The sequence below is a fragment of the Vigna umbellata genome, chromosome 3 (assembly GCF_029865625.1).
Source record: "Vigna umbellata cultivar VRB3 chromosome 3, Vumbellata_1.0, whole genome shotgun sequence".
In the NCBI taxonomy this organism is placed as follows: domain Eukaryota; kingdom Viridiplantae; phylum Streptophyta; class Magnoliopsida; order Fabales; family Fabaceae; genus Vigna; species Vigna umbellata.
The window spans coordinates 2,413,554-2,431,956 of NC_142167.1; the positions used below are offsets into that span (position 1 = coordinate 2,413,554).

The following is an 18,403-nucleotide window of genomic DNA, read 5'->3' on the forward strand; positions in this document are numbered from 1 at the left end:
TTAGTTATCGATAGATGTTATTTGATGAAATGATAAAAGTGATGTTTTAGACATTTTAAAGTGTAGATGAAACTAAAAGTCTCATAGTTGAAGATGCAATCAAGGTGGTTGGTTTGATGAAAAACGTAGCTAAAAAAATAAAGAAGAAAACAGCAAACAAGTCAGCGAATCCTTAAGCTGAGATCATAGTGATTTAGTCTTCTCTCATAGTAATTGTCTCTTCCAATTAATCAACCCCACAAAAGGGACACTTTAAAGATGATTAACTTTCCTTTGTTTTAATGTGTTTGACATTGCACTTCACATAAACTTTTTCACCTAAGCAAATTATTGCTAAGGATTAAAACATTTCAAGAAAAATATCTTCATGCGGCTATTGTAACTACAAATTTTGAAATTAGTTATTAAGAATATGAAACCAACAATTAAATTTAATCCTTTTATATTAGTTATTCATCATTTTCTCAATACTACTATAATGGCTTCAAAGATTTAGTATATGCACTAAAAAAATTATTTATTTTTACTCTTTGTTCATTTCCTTAGTCTATTATTTGGTGGTTGTGGTGAAGATTTTGTAAGAATTATAATATATTTTGGTCTAATAAAATGTCACCATGACACTACCTCACATAAAATGTATTAACAATAAAACTGTTTTTTTTTTTTTTTTCTTAGGTATCTGCAAAAGGTACTCCGACACTCAATGTCAAATAAATGCAATTACCTACCTCTTTATCTTACATCTGTATTTATAGGTTCTGAAGTGGGCTTTTGTTTAAGGTTGATCCAATTAGGACCCAATATCTTGTAAATATGTTTTGGCTTACTAATTATCTTGATGTTTTCTTAACGTACGAGATACTGATTGGTCATTGATGTTGGAAGCAACCGATCGATCTATGTTGTTTTGTAGGTTTTGAAAGATTGACCGAATTCAGTACAAAAATATTTTTAATATAATTTAAAATATTAAGATTAATATTAAAGATATGAGAGAGCCACGGTACCAAAAACTCAGTGAAAAATCAAGTTCAAATTTTCTCATGATAAAAATAGTTTTTCAAAGATATTAATAACATGAAACTCAAGATAGAGTTTGGCAACAAAAAAAAATCATTCACTAACTAGAATTAACTACAAATATTTATAAGTTTGAATTACAAGTCCCATTTTCCTAATATATTGGGACACATAATGGAGGGATGTGTATCATAGTAATAGCCAAACACCACAGGTAAAAACATAGGCACTCACCATCACTTCAAACAATGGATTAATTTCATCTTCACCTTTTGCATTTTTTGTTTTCTTGTTTTAATTTTTGTTTGCCATGGTGGCATTGGGAAATGAAGTCCCACATCAGTAATTGTTCCAAAGGTGGGGCATCCCCACTTCAGATAAATAACTCTCTGAGCTTCCTTCTCCAAAGCTTGGAGACCCTTTGAGACTTTGGTTCAGAGGATTCCTTTCCATCTTTGTGATCTGACTCAAAACAGCTTTCAACACTTTTCTGTCACAGGATAAAGGGTCTAAGCAGTAACCCAAATTCGGTGCTCCTCCTCCATATGCAGTCGCAGGTAATTTAGGCTCCATGGTTGTCATGTGGTTGAAAATAGGGTTTGCTTGGTTCTGAGAGAAAATGGAGAAGCAGGGCACTTGCTCAAACTCATCTGCATGAGCTTGAGTTTGATCAAAACTAATGTAAGAGTCCATTAATGCAGGAAGAGATGAAGAGCCTGTGTCTTCATAGCAGCTACCCATGCTAGGTTTGACTGAAACTTCTCTGTTTTTGTAGAACACTCTACACAAAACCCAGTCTTCCTGTATTCACATAATGTGCACATTGTTTAAGCAAACCTCTTTTAATTTTGGATTAGGCAAAAAAGTTAAGAAAGTGAAAGGAAAACAATTTGATTGATCTTATAATATATATGTGTGTGTGTGTACAGTGGCTGCTCTCAACACAAAGCCAAATACCATACACATGGAAGAATTTGGTGCTTTCATAGGCTTACATAAGTGTAAAATAAAAAAATCCAATAGGATTTTCTTAGGTCAGCTACCCCATATATCTTATGTAGTCACATTCTAGCCAATAGCCAAGTGAGACAAATTTGGTTTTGGCACAGAGCAAAAACTATCCCTAAAAGTCAAAAGTCCTCAAATTTTTTAATGCAAATCACTAGCTGCCTCCCTGATGCATGCAAAGGAAACCAAACAAGGTCCTTCCCAAAAGTCTATGTATAACATAATATTCTATGTATATACTGACCATTCAAAGTGGTTAATGGAAAAACAGGTTCCCCATTGCTTACTCATTTTGGTCCAATATGCATTAGCTGGAATAAAATGTTGTCACAACATAACATAAAATACTTCAGATAAATGCATGTAAATGAAACATGTTTAGAGAACAAAGAAACCAGATCCTTTTTATACATTATTCAGTCAGAATAAATATATAATCACTGTTATCTCATCATAAAATTGTTCAATATCAATGATAATATATAATCAGTTGATAATGTTACACACTAAGACTTAAACTCATTCCATTAGTGTGTTTATATATACCTTAGAAGAAGAAACTTTAGGAGGTCCATGGGGCCCTTCAATGCGAAACTCATGCATCACCCACTCAGTTTTTCTCCCTTTGGGTGCCCTTCCTTGATAGAACACCAAAGTCTTCCTCATGCCAACAAGGGTGCCCTTGCGTAGGATAGGCCTGTCCTTCCCTGTGGCCTTCCAGTACCCTGAGGCAGTGGCACGGTTTGTGCGTAATCCTGTTGCATACTTACGGTCTCTTTGTGTATAGAAATACCACTCTTTCCCTCCCACACATGCTGTGTCTGCATAACCATTACAACACAGAATTACTATCAACAATCTAAGAATATCATTGCCAAAATAATGATACATTATAAGTAATTTGTAGAGAAAAAAAATTGTATGTTGTGTTGTAGAATATCATTGTTACTATGTAAGTTGAAGTTAAAAAGTGACTCAAATGTATAGAAAAGAAAGGGGTGCTTATATTTTTCAGCTGATGTATAATCTCTTGATTTCAGTGAGAAGAGTAACATGTGCAGTTAGGTCAATAAGGTGTGTCGTGTGTTCAAGTCAACTATGATTAGTTAAAAACAATTGTTCGCATTAACAATATTATCTTTTTGTTTATAATATAATCCTAAATTAAATGAGTACGGTTTTCTTTACTTTGTCTTATTAGAAGAATTGAAAATTTTGATTTGGCAGAACAAGGAAATAAAAGTTATTATATGCATATTATTCCATTGTATAATAGAGTCTGGGTTATTTTAGAAATGCACACACGTATATATAATAATCAATCAGAACACAGTTTAAAGAAAAATACAAAAACCAAATCGTTCTTGATGAGAAGCAATTATTATTATCTGAATACAAATTATTCTGTTTACTATTCAGATAGGCCCCTATTTATAACCAGCTTATAATTCTTCCATTAATTGCTCTTGTTTCTTCTGATTTACCTATCCTTATCAGTTTCTTTTCCTATATGACATCCTTATATAAAATACAAAACTAATTATGTTGATTTCATAATCAAACAGTTTGTATTATTTCTATAATAATGTAAACTATGAACACATGGCCTAGCACACCAAAGCAATGTTGACCCATCATATCAGGCCTGAAATCTCTATTTGTCCTTGTTGATAAAAAAAAATGTTATTAAGCACCTCAATAATTATTCATGTGGTACCAAAATAAATAAATACACAGGTATTTTAAGTGTTTTTAAAAATATTTAAAAATTAAGAAGGAAAGAGATCATTTTTCCTGTTTGGAGATAAAATTTACATAAGGGATTAAATTATCAATAAAGTAATAGTTGCTGCAAATTATTATTCAACTGATGAAGGGGGGAAAAACAAAGGCAATCAGGACAAGAAAGTTAAAGAGAAAATGTAAATCTAATTGTGTTTCTTATGATAAGTCAAATCTTACAGTGTAATTGTTTTTGACATGAAAGTACTCTGAACATGGTGAGATCCAGCTAGAATAGTGATAAGGCTTGGGAGAGTTCAATCACTTTAATATGACATGTAAGGGGGTGATGTTCATGTGCAGGTGTGTTTTTGCAATGAAAATCATTATTTGAATTATTTTGGTGAAAAAATCACTGTCAAACACTTTATAATAGGACAAAATTCAATGAGTCAAAATTTTCAAAACTGAAAAAAAGTTATGAAGGTGATGTATATCATGCACTAACCGTTGGATAATATTACAATATTATCATATATAAACTATATCTATCTATCTATCTATCTATATATATATATATATATATATATATATATATATATATATATATATACATGCACATATATGATTTTTAGAGCTTCCCATTCAAAGTTTCCAACCTAACTGTGCACAGATCCCTTTCAATGAGAGAGCACTGTATCTGCATCCACAATTCCTTATTAACATTTTCATATATATCATTAATAATTATTAAGTACGGAAGACAATTTTTTTTATTAAAATAAAAATAACTTCTCTAATATATTTTATCTTTATTATATAATATAGTACAGGAGTGCAAACTGAAAATTAAAGTTATGTCCCACAAGAAAATGCAAACTGACAACAGTGATGTTTTTCCAATTATTAACAAGGAAGAAAATATTCAACTAACATGGATCATACATCACACATGGAATTACTGATATATCAGAAAGAAAAAGGATGAACGGTTTTGATGTTGTTCTTTCACCAAGCAAACAGAATCATGTCATAAACCAGAAGGTTAATGAAAAGTTGATGATGAACCATAATTTTCTGATGAATTGATGTGTAAGAATTAGAGGTATTCTGTAATGTCTCACTAGTTACAGATGGCAGCTATATATTGTTTGCCATCAAAGCACTATCAGAAGTGCATGTATAGATTGGGATCTATAATAGCCATTGCAGTTGCTATCATCACCTCACCCCCTCATCACAAGAATTCAAAACAAATGAAAGCAACAACTCATTTTGTACTTTATCAACCGTAATAGGAAACTGGAATGGATCAAGCATGCTGCATGCCCATTATAAGTATCATGTGGGGTGACTTTGTCCTTGATTGTGAGGTGAAGAAAACCACACAAAGTTTTCTGGCTCAAGCAGAATCTTTCCCAGTTTCACTTATAAGAAGAAAAACTAAATGAATTGTGTCAAGACTCTAATCATCATACATATATATAGAGAAGTTATAAGAAACATGGCATGTAACATGATTAATAGTTTATATCAGAGAATGCATGATATACAAAAGAAGAAGAATACTACTCACCAGGAATATCCCAAGGTTCACACTTGTTAAGGTCAACATCTATCATGAGAAGGGAATCATTGTGTGTGACCTTCTTCATCAAGTAATCACACACAAGCTCTTCATCTCTTGGATGGAACCTGAACCCTGGTGGCAACTTTGCCTCTACCATGCTTATGTTGCTCATGTTTTGGTTTGAATACAGGTGTAGATAGAAGAAAGAGAAAGAGAAAGAGAAAGATGACAGAGAAAAGAGGTTGAAAGTTGAAGTGAGAAATTTGGAGAAGTATAATAAAGGAAGGAGGAGAAGAAAGGAGTATATATAAATGGAGAGGGATCACAAGTGGCTAAGTCAACATGTAATTGTTTGCATGGAAGAAGGGTAGGATGGTCATTAAGTTCTGCGTCTCAGCTCAATGAATGATGACGTGCACAAACCAATCACTCCCAACTCTTTCATTTCTTCATCTCACAACTTATTTTCATCTTCGCATTATCACAAACACTACAAACGCATACTTTTACACACTTCCTAATTACTCATTCAACACAATTTACACTATCAAACATACTTTATTCAACTTCAATAACACAGTAATCATGGGAAAGTTTTTTGTATTTTACATATCATAGATAATTTTAAAAAAAGTATAGTAAATATGTCAGAAAAACAGAGAGATAAAACACAAAACTTTAGTAAGACCACATCAAATTTGAATTGAACAAGATGACTATAACTCTCAAATGAATTTGTGAGAATAATAATTAGAGAGTTGGCACATAAGCAGCCAGTCTCAAATGAACACAGTGGTGATGAGAGATGACATAGCCATTTATTTTAATTTTGTCCACTTGTGCAACATCCCTCTCCCCTTCTATTAATTTGTTTATTTTATCTTTGCACAAACTAATACTCCTTTGTTCATATTCTTTGCTCAAAAAACTAGAAATATATAATCTCTCTCTCTCTCTCTCTCTCTTACACCCTTTAGCTTTTCAATTCTATTCATATTGGTTGTTGATAAGCTGGCATCCATAGGAATTTTCTTGAATGACCTTTATTTGGAACAAACAAAGCAGAGTGATTATATTGATATTAATTTTGTTTAAGGGTTATTATGTCGAATAGTTTATATGCATATGAAGACACAAAGGCTAAAGAGTATATTTTGTGCTGAAATTTGATAGGAGGCCAAGGGAGTTAGGACGTTAGGTGATCAATTTCGTCACAAGAATAAAAAAATGGGTAAAAATATATTAATTATATGTATTCAAATCTTGCTGTTAACCCAACACTTGAAAAGGGTTACTCCTCCTAAATTCTCTTAATCAAATTAATATATTATAATACGTTATTTAAATTAGCCATATATATAATAAATCAGATCCTCTTATCAAATAAAAATAAATAAAAAAAGCGTTTAGAAAAATTATTTGTTGTTAAACACCCTTAAGAACATTCTAAACCAGCGTTCAATAACTTTTTAATTTACCTTTTTTAAGATATAAAGTATATTCCTAATTGAGGGATAGATTTGGCCCTATATAATCTTTTCTCTTAATTAAAATTTCTTTAGCCCTTTGTACAATATTTTAAATTCATACTTATTTTCAGAATAAAATTTAGCTAGTATATTTGGAGCAACTCTTGGGAACGGGATAAAAACCAACCCCTTGCTATTGCCTTTTTTTTTTCTCTCCTGAACCAATTATAATTATTTTATGAAATTTTAAACCTACTATAAGGTTAACTAGAAAACCTTTCGTCTCCATTTAAAATTAAACATACGTTTTACAAATCCAATTTCTTAAATAAAAAATGCATAGTATGTAAAACCCAATTTCTTAAATAAAAAATGCATAGTATGTAGGAGAACTTTTTGTTGGGTATATCCATAAAGAAGTTCATCGATACAAACATCAATTAGATATGAATTCAACAATATAAGAAATTAACCTCACTTTCTACCCAAAATATTAAGACAATGAATTAACGAGTTTTTCACATTTATATAATGTGCTACTTTCTTATTTATATGTCACTTGAATTTCCAACACTTTTCCACTTTTAAGTTTATATATATATATATATATATATATATATATATATATATATATATATATATATATATATTAAAGTAATTACAATCATACTTTTTTTAGTTAATGTTGAGTTCTTAAGGATTTTTCAAAAAATCAAATTCTAAAATTAGAATGAATATTGCAAGGTTTTGTTGAATTGGAGAAGGGGCGGGGGGTTATTATTAGCATTGAAGATAAAAATGAAAAAAAAATAAAAAATATCAAGCAATGATATAAGTTAATGGAATAAATTTATTTATTAAATACTCATATTTTAATTGAATAAACTTATGAAGAAATTAAAAAAGATGATTTTGTGATAGATGAAATGACGAGTGAGGTATACAACCTTTATTTTAACCCTTCATACATGTTAAAGCCTTTCAAGGTAGATGTAAAAAATATGCATTATACTTTTTCAATAATTGAAGATAAACTAGGTTGTGAGTGCTACATTTATCGAACTTACAATGTAATAAAAAAAAAAGTAACATGTCTATAGTAACAGTGAAAAAGAAATATCTCCCTCTTAGAAATCCTATCAAAAGTGTGTCCTTCATGTTTTATAATTTGTAAATAAAACAAGCATAGGTGAAATAAGATTATAAAATTATATATTATAATTTAGTTTCTTTATAATTGATACAGAATCTTGGATATATATTGAATATAAAAATTAAGAAAAATTCAATATTAGATAATGTTAAGAAGAGGTCAAATCGACTTATAAAATAAGGTTTGTACGTATTTATATACTATAAATTAATTTTATCTCACATTATCTCTAGTCGATATGGAACTTCCAACTGACTTTATATCTAGACGATATGAAATTTTCAATTAACCTTATCTCTTGTCGACGTGAGACTTCCAACAGATAACATGATGATTCTAAATATCGACTAAATTAATTTTTTATATAAAATTAGAAAAATTTACACCTAACTAATTTTATTATAAGGATTTGTTAAGATTATGTTTATCTTTATTTCTATATTATAATTTAGTTGTATATGTAACTAGATATTCAAAAAGACATGTTATATGTGAAATTGCATTAATTAATTAATGGAAAGTGTTTAAGGATAGAATTATGATTAGTAGATTGAAAGAAAATAAGAAATTCGGTTGATGCATGCTGTGAAAGTATAACTAGGTTTGGTCTATGATGGTGACGAAGATAGAGGCACACGTGAATTTGATTGAGAATGGAAGTTGTTTTTGAGTGTTCCTCCAAGTCAACTTAATTGACAAAATCCTGCTAAGAAGGATTTGAAATTCAATCCATTAACAGGGAGAGAAGAAAATTGGATGTAGGTAATATAATTGATGGTGTAATATAAAAACAATAAAAATAGTTGAAAAGAGGAACAAAAACGTGTGAGATATCACAATCATGTAAAAACAATGAATAGTAGAGATTAGGGAATTTGATGACAACTTTGGCAGATGAGGCAATTGGTGCAAATTTTGACTATTTCAATTTTAATTTTTGGTTAGGTAAATGCAGGTTCCCCATTTTTAGGTATTGAATCTGGGTGAGAGGGTCACGTGTGTGCCATAAATGTCACCATGGAAATAGTGAGTTTTCTTTTGAAGAAGAAGAAGAAAAAAGGTAACATCAAACCCTTCATTGCAATACTCATCATCTTTTCCCTAATGCAAATAAGGTTTTAAATTCATCATGCTTTTTAATATTCGCAAACATTGCAAACTAATGTAATTAATGTAGTTATCATTTTCATCATATAAACTCCAAAAATCTTCACATTGCAAACCTAAGTTCCAATTCTTAACCATCTTTTAGAAATAAATAAATAAAACTAATCAATAAATTTTTCTTACAAAATATATTTTGATAAAATTATTTTAAACACTTTTACAAAAAAAAAATGAGGTTTCTGTAAAGTTTATACACAGCTTAAAACTATACTTTTAGAGAAATTATATGAAATTATGCAAATTAGTTTTTACACAAATGGATATCGTTTCTGAAAAAATATATTAATATTTTCTTTTTATTTTGTTTTGTTTATGAAAAAAAAATCGTTTTTTTAGTTATTTTAGAAAAGTGTATTCAAATATTATTAATATTATATAATAAAGCGATGATAGGTCGTAGGTCATCATGGTTTATAAAGCAGTTAATACGTACCCATTTATATAAGGTATCCATCAAAACTCGTTAACTTTTACAAGTATCACATTCAATAATATTAATTGCTTATAAACTTCTTGCATATGCAAGTTTATTCGGATAAGGGGATCTGCCACTGTTAGAAGACAAAAACATCTCAAGAACATAAGAATGAAATGCTCAAGAATATATATATTCTCAATTCAAGTAAGAACACTTATTTATTCTTTTTTCTTCATATTAAATTTCGAGACAATAGCATAGAAAAAGAAGAAAATGTAGACTTTTGTGCTACGTGACCACAAGGTTAACTTTATTTCTGCAAAACTTGATTGATGCAAATTAAGTCACTTTTAAAAGGGGGACGAACTGTTGGGTCTATAAAGAGGGGTTGAGTCTTTCATCTTTATATATTGCTTTTTGTATTCCGAACAATCTCTCCCTCACGGGTGAATCCCTTCCACGTAGGTACACTCTCCCTTTGGCGAAAGCATTCCCAACAACCACAACCACGAGTAGCCCTTCGTACCGTCATTCATTTTAACGGGACTTGCTTACCTAAATACCTTGCTAGGAAGACTTTCGGTATAGGGACCATTATACTCGTCTGAGCCGGTCACCAAGACAAATCCATTGGATAGAAATGTGAGTCTAAGTGTCACATTGGATAGAAATGAGAAAATAGAACAATATATAAAGATGAAAGACCCATTAACCCATTGACTTAAGGTTTTGGGGAAAGAGTGTTGTTAATAGGTTTTGGGTAAAGAGTGTTGTCAATCTTCCTGGTGAACCTTATATAGTTGGACTCATATTTTATTGGTATTGTGTCTCCCTGATGAACCTCCTCCTTGATAGACCAAAGACGAACTTGACACTAATCTCTGAATTGAATTTGGAGACGAATTAAGCATTAAAGATAATATCATTTTTGTATGTATAAATTAAGTTCATATTTCATTTCATTAAAGATAATATATTCTCTTTCTGAGAATATATTTGAATCTTAGTTAACCACGTTATCTTTTATATATATAAAAGAAGAGAAAAGGTACTATATAGTGCTGCAATTTGGTAAGGAACTGGCTGTTAGTTAAATGTTGGACTGAATATATTTTTTCTGACATGCTATCAGTATAAGGATCCAAAATTTGGCAGGTGCACTATACATTTTACTAGAGTTGACCTATTTATGATACACAGTGGAACTTCATTTGCCATAAAGATTCAAGAAAATATTTAGATAGAAACGCTGATCTTAAATATTGAACATAACCTGTTTGATACTATGTGGATGAGAAAATATCCTGAATACAACAAGGTTATAAAAATTTTAAACATGTGTACTACACAAGAAACCAAACCATGGTCTGAGCTAGGTGACACAACAGTTCCAAATATGAAGACAAACTCAACATCAATGTACTTGTCTTAATTACTCCAGACCTACCATTTGCATGCGAGCATTATCAAGATGGGATGAGGAACAGTTGTTATAGTTTTGTCAAAGAAGGTAGGCCATGGCTCTATTATATCGGTGTATATGTGTGTGCATACAAAGTCCATAATAAAATTTCATGTTAGAAATGTGAACCATGTTCAACGTTCTGATAAATTTGGTGAAAGACTGCCACACCACTACTTAAAGTTATCACTCAACAAAATAAAAGGCACACACATACTAATAAGACTCTCTTATGCACTTGGATATTTCTTGAGAACAGTGCAGAATCTTAGCTAGCACAGATCAAACTTCCCAATATCTAATAATCTAAAGATAAAATATAGGTTGATTTTCCATGTTGGCCAATCATAAACTGGCATCCAATACACAGTTTGGTGCTTTTAGGCCAAAAGAATCTTGGTTTAAGCAAGGTCTAGATTCTGGAATGTGACAGCGCCAACATTGTCAGACAAACAAACTGCCATAAATCATAATAATGATGATTTATTTCAAAGTAATCATGAGTCAATGCAGTATTTCTGTAGCCAACCATGAATAATATTTGGAATGAAATTTTTATGAAATCTCTTGTGCATTTTAGTTACAGTTGAATCAAAATTAAAGTTTTACATTTATGTGTCTAAGGATGAATACCAGTGATCCTAAGGTGCACATTGCTGACACGCTTGATTTGATAGTCAGTATTGTATTCGACTCCTAAATAATTACTCTAACATATAAACCAGCAACCCCAGATGACTAATAATATCACTACAATATATATGTTTACTTGTTAAAGTAACAACTAAATCATGTTTTGATGCAGTAAAAGGTATTTTACTTTTGATTCAGGCGTGATTCATTACACACACAGGTTCATATTAATGCTTCTGTTATTAGTTTTTGTATTCTGCGGTTAAAAATTTCACATTTGATTAAAAGTAAGATTAATTTGATTAATTTATAATATATAAATAAATATAAATCTTATTTTATAAATAATTTTATAGAATTGAGTTAAGTTTAAAGTCTATCTAATTTGAAACTGACTAAATATCTATAATAAATATTAACTTAACTTAAGAAAACAAAATTCTAGTTCTGATCAAAGAGCAGCACTACTAAAAGCTCATACAAAAAAGTGTTTTTAAACTAAAAAGTTATGACACGGTGTCCAATTTCCAATTTTGGAGAACAATGGTGCACATCCATAAGGAAAAATAATAAGAACAGGGTTATGCATCCAAAGGCAATAGCTTTATTTATATATTTTATTGATATTTGATTTTGCATAGAGTTTTGAAAAGTCTAATTCACTTGGTGCACCTAAAAACTAAATCCATTGTCTATAACATGCAAATACGGTTACTTTCCATTCAAAGATACATAATGAAAATTTGACTAATTAATGAGAGTGATGTCGTGCCTATCTGAAACCACTAAGGAGGAGGCTCTGTGATGTTGATGAGCATATCATCATCTGGTATGCACTGTAGTTTCAGTCATTCTTCTTTTTGTTGATGGTAACCTTTCATGTCATTTTGCTAAATGAAAGGAAAAACATTGAGCAAAAGGCTAAAACGACAAGGTTGAAGCACGTGGCGTGGGTTGTAGGAGTGCCATGTGTACCGAAGCCGCCCACAATTGGAAAGGGAACAAAAGGGTTAGTTCATCAATGGCTAGACGTTTAAACTTTAAACTTGGTGCAATACCAAAACACTCATCATCATCACTCTTGGTCTTCTGAATTGCCTTTCCAACATTACAACCACTGTTGACAAAGAAAAAATCACTTATCAGTCCCTGCAAATACGGCTTTTGATAGAGAAACCAAAATGGAGTTTAATATTAATCTCTCCTAATTCAGATTTGACGTGGCCAATCTACATGCGCAGCACACGAACAATTTTGACTGCCTTTAAGGAATTGACGAGACGAGGACAACTGTTGGATAGGATGGCTTAACCTCATTTCTACAAGGATGAACTGCTCAAATTGTATAGTATTACTGGATAGAATCCAAAACAGAATACAAAATAAAAATAATTGTTAAGAGGTGCACTTTAAATTCTTATAAAATTAGTTTTGTGAGACGAAGTTTGAATTTACTTATATATTATAAATTAATTTTATTTCTAGTAAACGTAAATCTTTTAATACACTCTCTAACATTGATGTATATACATTTTGAACGTGAGACTAGACATTAATGGATGGTCCGATAAAGTGAAATAATGTTTTACAAATAACGAATATTGTTAGAATGGACTCTAACCTCACTTTGATACCATGTTAAGAAATAGACTTTAAGTCTAATTCAATTTTAAAAAACTAACTTATAAGGTAAAATTTACATCCACTTATATATTATAAATTGACATTATCGAGGTAGAACTTTCAACCATAATAAAACTTGTATATCTTCGTCGAGAAAAATGAAAACAAATGATAATTTTGTTTTATTCTGTAATGTGAAATAATAAAATGAAAATTATGATTCATTCCACTCCACTGATTCTCTGTATATAGAGGATATACTTGTAATCGTTTTAGCCACCTATGGATTTATCCATTTCAAACCATCAACTATCACATCAGAAGAAGAGATCAGGATTCAACGGAATATACCCCGTGGCTCATAGCAGCCCAACAAGAATATACAAAATGGTCTATGCCACTCGTTTACGTCTTTCTTGTATTTTACTCAGAAATAGTTATTGAACATATAATCTCTTCCTCATTATTATAAGTATTATATGACAACGGCTAGTAGGTCCACTTATTCATGAAATATCTCATTCAGACTTGTGAATCTAGGTCAAGTGTTTATCTCTTTGAACAACAGACCTTTTAGGGGTGAAAAATAACACTAGAACTTCGTAATTAAGGAACCATTTAAAGTGTTTGAACCTTTTGCTCCCACCAGATGAGTATCAAAAGAGAATGAAAGAAAGAACAGATAACGATGTAGTTCCTTGACTAAAAGAATAAAAATCATGCTTAATGCAGAAACTTTCAGGGAAGTAAAAAACATTCAAAACTACCCGATTAAAGCTAAATGTTTGCCTTCCAATGCCATTGCCTCATGTTAACAATATTTTAGAATTCTTTAACTTTATTTTAGAATTCTTTATAATTTTCACGAAGTTAGAAAGGAGAATGAGAGAGAGATCATAGTTCAACTCTTCCACTAATATCTGAGAATTATAAAATTGGTTTAAAAGAGTTAAAAAAAATAAAAAAAAGTTGATAATTCAACTTTCTTCACAAATAAAATACTACCAACCAACATTTGTGGATAAAAAAAAAAGATAAATAACTTTTAAATAACTAATTTGGAGTCCTGATAACAACGGTCTGAACTAAGAGCAGCTTTTAGCTAACTTGTGTAACTCTAATTATCACTAACGTCAGAACCCAAATCCAAACTAAGTGCAAAAGGTCACAGGTTTTAATTTTAGACAAATATGGTAGCATAGTACTGAAGTTGGAAGAAGATAACCAAGAATGTACAGTTTAAAAGGAACGAGTTCCCACAAGAAAATACGTTTGAATGTGTGTTCAATCTATTTGATAGAGAAATGGTCTCCAAATACAAGAGTATAAAGACACGTACGTGAATACAAAGAACAATGTCAGTCTGATCCCAGACCTTATTATAAACAGACATGATTAATACATCCTAATTAAATGAGTGATTTTAAAACAGGCGTTGTTTTACCCATTGCTCTGAAAAATTAATAGCTTTTCAATTATTGGTGCCCTCAAGTACAGCTAAATAGATAGCTTCAGACTACACATTTTCCATTAATCTTAGCATTCAAGAAATGAAAAACGGAACCTAACACGTAGAATTTCAATAAAAATATTTCAACAAAAATGGGTAACTACTACCAAAAAACTAAGGCAAAATTTAAGGTTAAAATCATGAAAACAAAAGGGAAACAGCAAAATTATGCAGTCACCTCTCTGAAAGCTCCAATTTGTTCTCAACATTCTCCTGCCAAATGTCCTTGATACTTTCATTAATATTGAAACCAAAAATTTGCAATATCTAAATAACTTCATTTTCTAAATCGATCTAAAACAAGCAATATCTAATGACTCAAGTATATTAAACTTACTTGCCGGGATGCAACACTCTGACCTTACCCATTTAACAATCATTTTAGACCTCGACTATTGAAATTTTGAACTAGCAAATAACAAATCGAACCAACAGAAAACACAACCGCCCTAATACAGGGTCAGAAACAAAAATGCAGCTGGGGACTCAACAAGCACCACCACACAGGCTAGCACAGGGCCCCAACAAGCAACGATTTCTTACATCAATCGCTAATAGACAACATCATCCAACTCTCTAGGCCTTCTTACTTTTCTTAGCCTTCACACTTTTCACAGCCTTCACCTTCACTTCCCCTGTTTTCATCTTCTTCAATTCTCCTTTCTTCGTCTTCTTCACGCCAGATTCCTCATCCCTAACAACCAATTCACTCCCACTCTTCACCTTTTTCTTCTTGTCCTTGGCACTAGATTCCTTATCCTTAGCAACCAACTCACTTCCACTCTTCTCCTTTTTCCTCTTTTCCTTGACACCAGACGATTTCTTCAACCTCTTCCCACCATTCAACACACTCGAAACCCCTCTCTTCCTCTTCTCATCCACATTGTCATCGCCACCACCACCATCACTCGCCAATTCATTTTCAATCTCATCCTCACCACCATTCTCATCCATATACCTAACTTCATGAATCCTCCCCTTCTTCTTTGCCGATTCACGAACCTCCTCATCTTTTTTTCTCTTCTTGTTCTTCTCTTTTATCTCAGCCTCCTCGTTAGCACCCTCAATCCTCAACTTCAAATCCGGAACAACCTGATACACAGGCAACGCCACACTCTCCAACAGCTTCAGATGCAGCGACCGCACATTCCCCCACTTCTTCGGCACAACCTCCACAATCCCCTCAACAGCAGCCATCACATTCTCCACAATTGAGTCTCTCTCCATCCCCACCTTCGCAACCCTAACAACGCTACACGTGCCGGTCCGCATGAACAGCATCGCGGACGAGCACGCCCTCTCCACCTGCTCCTTCCAGTTACTCTTCTTCAGATCCACCGGCACCGGCAACTTCCTCTTCTTGAAAAACTGCTTCCCGAGTAGCCGAGGAAGCAACGGCACAATACTCTTCTCTGCAAAAAACAAATCGTAGGAATCACAGAGCTTCCGCTTCGCCTCAAAAGCACGATAATCGGATGCCAGCTTTGACAGCTTCAGGATTTTTGCTACGGGGATGGACTCGGATTGGACCTTAGCCTGGGCCTGGGCCTTGGTCACGCGGCCCTTGTTCGGCCGGTCGTCGAGGATGAGACACTGTTCGGAGAACTGCGAGAACAGGGAGTGTGGGAGAGGGATCTTGTAAGGGTTAACGCGCGATTTCGCGGGAATCTTCTTCAGCGTTACGACGAGGTACACAAATTCTTCGTCTTGATCGAAGAGTTTGGGCTTTTGAGTCTCCGATTGGGAGCGACGCCATTTGAGAAGCGCGTCTATGGCTTTTGTGACTGTGACGGGGTTTAGGTTCTCGGAAGCCATTCGCAAAGGTAGGTTTTAGGGTTTAACGAGAGAGAGAGTTTTCTGGTACGAAGAAAAGGAAGAGGAAGAAGAGCTAGGGTTTTGGTGGTCAGAGTTGGAATATAAGGGGTTTGACTTTTGATTTGGGCCGTTGAGGAAATAAGAATGTAAGAATGGCCTAATACTTTGGCCCGAATCTAACTATAATTAAACAGAAAAAGATTGTTGTTTTCTTCTTTTAGAAACAAATTAAATAATAGTGAAAATAATTACTAAAAAGGAATTAAAATAATCTATAAAATAAAAAATGTGATAAATTAATTATCATTATTATTTTTAAATAATATTATAGTTATAATTTTTTTAAATGAAGTACAATATTTGTTTTTTGAATATTAATATTAGAAATAGTCAAATTGTAACATCCAAAAAATACAGTACAAAACTATATAATAGAATAATCACATTAATTAATAATTCAGATCAGTCTTTACTCTATGAAAATGTACGGTTACGGCCGAACGGCCTTACATAAGCTTTTCAACTAAACTATACAAGATAAGAGAAAACTTGACCGAACGGTTTACAAAAACCTAATACCGAACGGTCAGATAACAATAAAAGAGAGGAGGTGACCGAACGATCACCTCATACTAAACTACTATCTACTAACCGAACATCCTACGGTTCGGCCTTCACTTCCACTTCAACCAAGTTCTCTTCTTCCAGCGCCTTTCCCAGCAGCGCGTCTCCTTCTGCTCACATCCACACGGATGATCATTGCAACAACAAGACGAACGCACAAGACGAGACAACACAAGGAAAACACATGGTAAGCTTATGTAATTTAATTCATGCATCAACATATAAGTTAAACAATCCAACACCCAAGAGCATTTCAATGTACATATCATATAAAACTTATCACTAGACTGACTGTCCGGACTGTATGAAATCTGTGTAGCTACAGGCGTTCGTGCACCCGGGTGATGTAGTAACTGGGATACACTCAACAGCTGCCACCCGAGGTTAGCCCTATCTATCCAAAGTACCCCTAAGGACTAGGACCTCCTGCCGTTCCCACACATGACCTACCCTCTTCTACGTGAAGACGAGTACTCACGGAACATCAGGATGAACAACCAGCTTAGCATGCCCACAGTCATACTTTACAATTCCAACATTCATACATGAGTCGTTCCTCCCCGGAACGCTCGTCCATAATTCACAACATTTCCCAATCACATTTTCTTCATCTTTCCTTAATAATTATCTCGGTGAACTATCTCGTACAAAGGTTTCAGCAAACTTAAAATGACGGACGTTCAACCCGAATTTAAATTGGGCCGAACATATAGAGCGAAACCGGGAGATCTTCAAATTTGGGAATAGATTAAGACCGAGGGTTGACATCGGTCTTAAGAAAGATAGCGAGCACAAGTATATATTTTTCAAGGATGAATGGGACGAACGTCAATTTCGACATTGAGTCAATTAGATGAACTGACTCTTGAGAACTCACTCAGAACATTAAAAGACTAACCAAGAACGTGGACTCTAGAGTAAAACCAATGAATAAGGATATTTCAAGGCATCCAAGGACTGGTACTTAGAGTGACTCACATGAAGAAAACCGAACGCTTGTGTTTGATAGAGTTTAGTATCAAGAAATCAAAATGTCAGTCAAAGACTGAACACTATAGAGGGCGAACCCTAGAGGGCTTAAACGAACGCTCATATTAAAAATTTAGCTTACGGAAATGGAACGAGTGCTTGGTGTAAGACCGATCACTACTCAGTACGAGTGCTTGGTGTAAGACCGAGCACCAATAAACTTAACATAAAAAGGCT

General features: G+C 32.8%; 2 protein-coding genes across 2 annotated transcripts; both read right to left on the bottom strand.

Moving 5' to 3' along the window:
- Positions 1–1,093: 1,093 nt before the first annotated feature.
- Positions 1,094–5,830, bottom strand: LOC124819432 (NAC domain-containing protein 21/22-like). The gene is made up of 3 exons (XM_047290953.2): positions 5,330–5,830; positions 2,578–2,852; positions 1,094–1,824 (listed from the first exon to the last, which is right to left on the bottom strand). The coding sequence occupies exons 1-3, from the start codon at positions 5,493–5,495 to the stop codon at positions 1,363–1,365; spliced, it is 903 nt and encodes a 300-aa protein (XP_047146909.1). The 5' UTR covers positions 5,496–5,830; the 3' UTR covers positions 1,094–1,362.
- A 9,136-nt stretch (positions 5,831–14,966) lies between these two features.
- On the bottom strand, positions 14,967–16,648 carry LOC124819437 (uncharacterized). Its single transcript, XM_047290960.2, has one exon. It carries the CDS (start codon positions 16,571–16,573, stop codon positions 15,335–15,337), a length of 1,239 nt encoding a protein of 412 aa, XP_047146916.1. The 5' UTR covers positions 16,574–16,648; the 3' UTR covers positions 14,967–15,334.
- Positions 16,649–18,403: the final 1,755 nt, after the last annotated feature.